We start from the raw sequence: 6,763 nt of genomic DNA, 5'->3' as shown, positions 1-6,763 counted from the left end.
TTGTGTATATATCACACAGACTACAACATATAAAAATATAGGAATGAAATGAAAATACGACGTAGCACTAAAGATAATTATCATATCGGTTATGGCCTCGAGTGTAACGCACTCACAATTGTCAGTGACCAAAATTTAGAATATACCTTAGATATCCGTACTATTAAGTATAGGTTTATATACACAGAGTCTTGAATGGAAAAACCATTCTGGGCCTGATTTCAGTTCATCATGCAGGAAACTGTCAGAAGCTCCCCAAAATGTATAGCGTTCCGGTATTCAGAGTCATCTCCCTTTCATCACCATCAAAGCGTTACTTGGTATTCACGTTCAGACTCCCATATACTGAGGGGAGTCAGTGATACGTGACCAGTCGCGTCACTGTACGCTAAAGTTATGAAGGGAATGCGAATACTCCACATTTATGGGTGACAATATCGTAATGTAAGACAATATGAAGACACTGTTGAAGAATGTAGCAAGCTAATAGAAAATATTTTGAAATAATGAAAATCGCTCAGGGCATTATCATTAATGTGTATTCAGATTGTGGGAGAAGCTGATATTTTTTTATCAAAATATAAATTGTAAATGTTCATCTAACGTGATTGTTTCTGACAAAAGATGACGTTGAACTTGAACTTGAATTTTCTTCTCCAACCCTCACCAAGACGTTCACTGATATTATAACGTTTTGTTACTGAGTTAATTATAGTATATTAAACCATATATACATATGTAGTGCACATATTCCATAGTCCCACTAATCTCAGATGGTACGTTACAAATACGTGACTTGGTTGACACATGTCATCGTATCCCAATTGCGAAGATCGATGTTCATGCTGCTGATCACTGGATTATCTGGTCCAGACTCGATTATTTACAGACCGCTGCCTTATAGCTGGAATATGCAAATACAAACCAACAACCAACAACCAACAAACCAACACAAGTGAAAATATTATGTTACATTAAAAGTACCTGACCCTTCACGGCTTAAATTTTCTTACAGACAAGCAGACAGACAGAATATTTTATTTAATTCTCACATATGTACATATTGCAGACAGATAGAATATACTTTATTTAATTCTCACCTTCATATGTACATATTGGGGACTCACATACATTATTGCATATATATAAATATATAAATCGGATTATTTCTTCAGTCCCGATGGGTGCCGGTTTAGACAGTTTCCACTGTATTGATAAAATATAACAGCCACTCCAACTGGAGTTATGAGAGACTATGAGGTAGTTTAAAAGATAAAATAGCATAAAAAGATAATAGAGTTTAAAATCATTTGTATAAATATATACATGTACTTCGAGCATGTAAAATACCCTTGCATGTTTTGGCACTAATAAAGATAAATAAAGGGTTGACTAAAACGTGACATAACTTTTCAACATCAGACAGATGCTGAGATCGGCTGACATGTTATAATTAATCGTGGGCCTGAACTGGTATAGGTGAACCGAACCCGGATCATGATCGGTTGCAAAATTCAAAATAAACAGGGGCGGTGGGGTAGCCTAGTGGTTAAAGCGTTGGCTCGACACGCCGAAGACCCGGGTTCGAATCCCCACATGGGCACAATGTGTGAAGCCCATTTCTGGTGTCCCCCCGCCGTGTTGTTGCTGGAATATTGCTAAAAGCGGCGTAAAACCAAACTCAGTCAGTCAGTCAGCCAAAATAAGCATCAACGTGATCAACCTCGCAATATATTACAGCAAATATAATTCCTATTCATCTGAGCGGTTGTCGGGGTGATGTAAGGGTGGATTTGTAGATATTTTAATAAAGCAAGGAACACCATATGACGCGGTGCCAGTATGGATACACCAGTCTGTTCACCTAATTCGGTGGCGGGGTGGTCATGAAGTTAAAATGTCAGCTCATCACACTGGGAACCCGGGCACGGCAGACGGTGAAATGTTGTGCACTCACTTTTTCTCAAATCGTGGATCCGCTGTCTATATATGTAATACCCACTCACAAGATTGCAATGGTATATATTTCTGTCAGGATTAATTCCGAAAGTGTTTTGAATACCGAGCTGAAGTTTGAGGTTGTCAAACGTATTAAATGAAAAGAAAAAAGATTGTGTCAGAAGTGGGATTCGAACCCACGCCTGGAGAACCAGACTGCGACCTGAACGCAGCGCCTTAGACCGCTCGGCCATCCTGACATACTAACGTGGAAGAGAATTTTATTATTTCAATGTTAAAGAAAAATTATTGGCATAGCGACGTTATTATTTTAGAATACATATTTCTAAAGTGAAATAGTATTGTGGTCGATTTCCCAAGGCAGGGTTATTATCGGCACAAACTAAACATTATTACCATTTTATTGATCGTTACACTCCGGACAGCGTTACCTACGGTATTGCTTAGTACATTAACCCTGAGCGGCGCAACACGCGCTGTACAGAGCGTAGCTGAACATGTGCACTTGAACAGAGCCCAGTCACTTTCATGAAAGGGGATTGCGCATCTCATCTCGGGTACCAGTTAAATTACACCCGGACTCATCCATGTATATTTCTATGAATCAAAACGAAACAGCTGACAACAGATAGCCGTATTCTGTATATTTGTATGTTACAAGATACTTGTATCGTGTATGATCTCACATCCACCACCCTTCACTCATTGCCATTGTGAATAAGTTATATACACAAGTATACAGGTTAAAACCTTCCGGATTTTAAGAGTCATTTCCGCTTCATCATGTGACCTTTGTATCGTCTTGTTTATACCTGCCGAAAAGGATTCTTTGGCTTCAGTTGAAAAGGTGTGTATTATTTCTTAGTCTGTCTCCTTTGGGATACTCACCCAAATTAGTTGATAACAGTGTCTCATAAGATGACAAACATTTCAAACATCATAGAAGACGTCAGCTGGTTAGAGGCAACGGGAATATTATTGCTGAGACTGAGAGCGGAGTTTAACAACAAGCAAAATGGTTACGATAACACAATACACACTATATCAGGCCATATAAATTGGTCAACCAAAAGCAGTGCAAATGGCAACTCACTCATGCATACACGCAAACCCTTCGCATACACTTCTATATATGCAATATTTTTTAATGTCAAGGTAAACCCCATTTCACCTCTCCAAACCAAATGTCAGTCAATATCTGTAAGCTTTATCCCTTTTTTCCAGACCCAAGCATGGTTGCCACTGGTCTGCTTATCCTGACACAGCCTCTCACAGTCCTGCGAGGACAGATCCCTTCACTACTCCAGCGTGTGTCCCAAGTTGTGTCCGATACACTCTATGTTCATCTCCAACCATTCAAAACAACCAACTCTGGCACCAAGTTCCTTATTTCTCCAGTCCCTGTTACTTCGGAGGTGAGGAAAGTTGTAAGGGACATCTATTCTGTTGGTGCCACCGTCTGCCGCCAATTAGACATCCGGGTCTTGCTGAGTCATATCACTAACCAGGATGTGAAGCTAGCAACATATGCTTTACACAAGGGATACAGCTTAGTAATCCTCGACAACAATCCAACATCAAATGAGTTATCTAAAGACAGAGGATTCCTTTTGGAACAAGTCAAGTCGTTATTTTTGACAGATGCAGATGTCGACTGCCATATACTTGACCCCCAAACTAGTCCTACTTCCAGTTCTGGTCTCTCAGATGAGGATCCTGTTCTTACAACATATAAGAATGTTGTATTGGGGGGAACATTTGACAGACTGCACGTTGGTCACAAGATTCTGCTGAGTGAAGGATGCATTTTTGCAAACAAGAAGCTTACCATCGGCATCTCTGATGGTAAGATGAATGACAAGAAAGTTGTTGGAGAGCTTATGGAACCCCTGTCTGTCCGAACTGCAGCAGTTGAGGAATTCATAAAGGACGTAAAACCGACAATTGTGCCAGATGCTGTGACCATTTATGATGTCTATGGACCAACCATTACAGAACCTGACTTTCAGTGCATTGTTTTGAGTGATGAGACCCAGAAGGGTGGTGCTATAGTCAATACAGAGCGAGAGAAGCGAGGGATGAACAGACTTGGACAGGTAGTGATTGATCTGGTGGCTGACAACACCCACACCCCTGATGAAGATGATAAAATCAGCTCTTCTTCGCTTAGGAAACGTCTTCTTGGGACTCTACTGAAACCTGTTGTCAACTCCAACTTGCCTAAATCACCATACAGGATTGGTTTGACTGGGGGTACAGCCAGTGGGAAGTCCTCCATCTGTAGAAGACTTGAAGGATTAGGTGCAGGAGTTGTGGACTGTGATAAACTTGGACATGAAGCTTATAAACCGGGGACACCTGCCTATGATAAAATCAAGCAGACATTTGGGGAAGGTATTGTCGGTTCAGATGGTGAGATCAATCGGAAGAAGCTGGGTGGCATAGTGTTTTCAGATCGGAGTAAACTTGATGAACTGAACAAAATTGTTTGGCCAGAAATTATGAAGCTGGCTGAGGCAGAAATTAGCAAGTTTGAGAAGAGTGGTAAGGAGGTTGTTATTTTGGATGCTGCAGTGTTGCTGGAGGCAGGATGGGACAGTAGTGTCCATGAAGTGTGGTCAACATTTGTACCACGTGCAGAGGCGACCAAGCGTTTGATGGAGCGGAACAGCTTGTCAGAAGAAGAAGCAGTGAAGAGATTGGATGCACAGCTGACTAATCAGGAGCGACTTGCACATGCTAATGTAACCTTGTGCACACTGTGGGAGTATGACCAAACACAGAGACAGTGTGAGAAGGCATGGAAGCTGCTACAAGAAAGAATCAACAAAGGAGCCAAGCTTTAGGAGATTACACAGACATGATTGAAATAGTTTTACAAGCCAATTACGAAATTGAAATCCAGAATATTTTACATGTTTACCAAGTTATATAGAGACACAGTTTCTGGTTTACAATCAAAACAGACAATTCTAAGAGTGAAACTTGTGACGACAGTGATAACCCAGAAGCTATATAAAAATATTAGCGCAGTGGGCTTGCTTTTATTGCTTTGCTGTCGTTGATTGCACCATAGTTTATATATGGACCTTTGAAGACACTGCGTCATCATAAGGGGTGTTATTAACTGATCAGATTTTAAAAGTTTTACATAATCTTTCAAATTTCATTTACTTTTAATCACTGTTAATCAGATGTTTCTATTTCTGACCTGGAAGCACTTCTTAACTGTGGTAGCCCAGTAATGGTGTAACTATACGGCATAATAATATTGTATCACGATGCATACGATTCATTACAAATTATATTGAACTGTGAAAATAGCAGAAACTGTTCAAGAACTAGTTTATGGAGATTCTGTAGTAATTCCTGGTTGGCACAGATAACAAGATCTGCACAGTGGCCCCAAGATATCATGGTTCTCCTTCACAATATCCAATCTTTTGTCATCGAAAATTTGTAAACAAATGATTCAGGGTCATGATCATATTGATTCACCGGCAACATGGGAGATAATGTGAGCTTATCAAATAAATACTGTATAGGCATGTGAACCGTATTTCACCCATGTAATTGGGATATATATATATAGTATCACAGTGTCACTGTATTGTTACACCTCAATAGCCCAGGTGTAAACTGATGTAATGGAATACATCACTGCCAGTATGTTTCCAAGAGTCTTTCTCTTTTAAGTGTTAATGGGTTGCATGTTTTTTGTTGTTTTTAAGAGACTGCATTTTGAGGTTTGAGTGTGTATATGAGAAGGGAATAGGGTAAAGTATTTAATCAGAGAAGTGCCCTAAGTGTAATAAACTGTTATTTGTTTGCTCACCCCATGTTGACACGTTACTTTAGGTCACAGGCTAGGTTCATCAGCTCTGGTACTTGGCGCCACTTTTAGGAGTCGTCTTGGAGCTGAGGGTCTTCTCCTTCCAACACTCCTGAAAACATATCTTCCATTCAGGTCTTAGCTGTGCTTGCATTCACAAGAGGCATTTTATTATTTCAGGCTAATGAATAAGAGATCCTGTGCTATGAGAGATTTTGGCGATTGGGTCCAGAGTGTTTATTATACATGTTATATTTGAATGGAGGTGTAATGCCCACCAGATCATGAATGCAAGATGGCTGGAAAACAAGATTTTTGTTGAAAGTGGAATATTCTGTTAGTTACTGTTTGACTTTTAAAATTATCATTGAAGGATGTTTGTTGTTCCTGCTAATTGTTACAGATATTTTATTGATGAAGATATCTGGATACTGCATACATGTATGAGAGTGAACTAAGGGAGACAAACCAAGTAAAAGGTTTGCAGTCCTGGTGTCAAGCAGTTATTCATCTTGCTTGACATGTATGTAAAACTTGGCGTGTATGTCTTACAACAGATTATTAAAACATAATCCAGAGTGTGGATGGTGGGTCACATGAAATATTCTGTCTGATGTTCCTTTCTTCCTCATATATTGTAAGGGACATGGATGTCCTAGTTCCCAGTCGTCTTAGGCACCTCAAGTTGCCGACAGAATTGCATCCCTTGTGCTCCCCTAAAACCCGGGATCATAGGCTGAATTGTGGGTTCATCCAGTGTCTCTAGGCATTATATATACCTGTGCTTATGGGTGTCACCAAAACTGGGAATGCCTTCATCGTATCATGAATTGGGAAAGTACCAGATTTTGATCGTTTGATCTGAGTTGTCAGTCACATTCTAACATGACATTGAAGAATCCTATTGATACCTCTAACTTGAACCATTCCACACAAATACTGAGGTTATGAATAAGACATTTCCTGGACATT

The 6,763-nt window shown here is 39.9% G+C and overlaps 1 protein-coding gene and 1 non-coding gene across 2 annotated transcripts; one reads left to right on the top strand and one right to left on the bottom strand.

Moving 5' to 3' along the window:
* Positions 1-2,114: 2,114 nt before the first annotated feature.
* Trnal-cag lies at positions 2,115-2,198 on the bottom strand. Its single transcript has one exon. It is a non-coding gene; the product is annotated as a tRNA-Leu (tRNA).
* A 513-nt stretch (positions 2,199-2,711) lies between these two features.
* LOC124292231 (bifunctional coenzyme A synthase-like) lies at positions 2,712-6,763 on the top strand. Its single transcript, XM_046729284.1, has 2 exons — positions 2,712-2,806; positions 3,184-6,763. Exon 2 carries the CDS (start codon positions 3,192-3,194, stop codon positions 4,803-4,805), a length of 1,614 nt encoding a protein of 537 aa, XP_046585240.1. The 5' UTR covers positions 2,712-2,806; positions 3,184-3,191; the 3' UTR covers positions 4,806-6,763.

This window comes from Haliotis rubra, unplaced genomic scaffold (genome assembly GCF_003918875.1).
Source record: "Haliotis rubra isolate DU_JTF1 unplaced genomic scaffold, ASM391887v1 Scf51, whole genome shotgun sequence".
In the NCBI taxonomy this organism is placed as follows: Eukaryota; Metazoa; Mollusca; class Gastropoda; order Lepetellida; family Haliotidae; genus Haliotis; species Haliotis rubra.
This window is presented reverse-complemented; position numbering and strand designations above follow the sequence as displayed.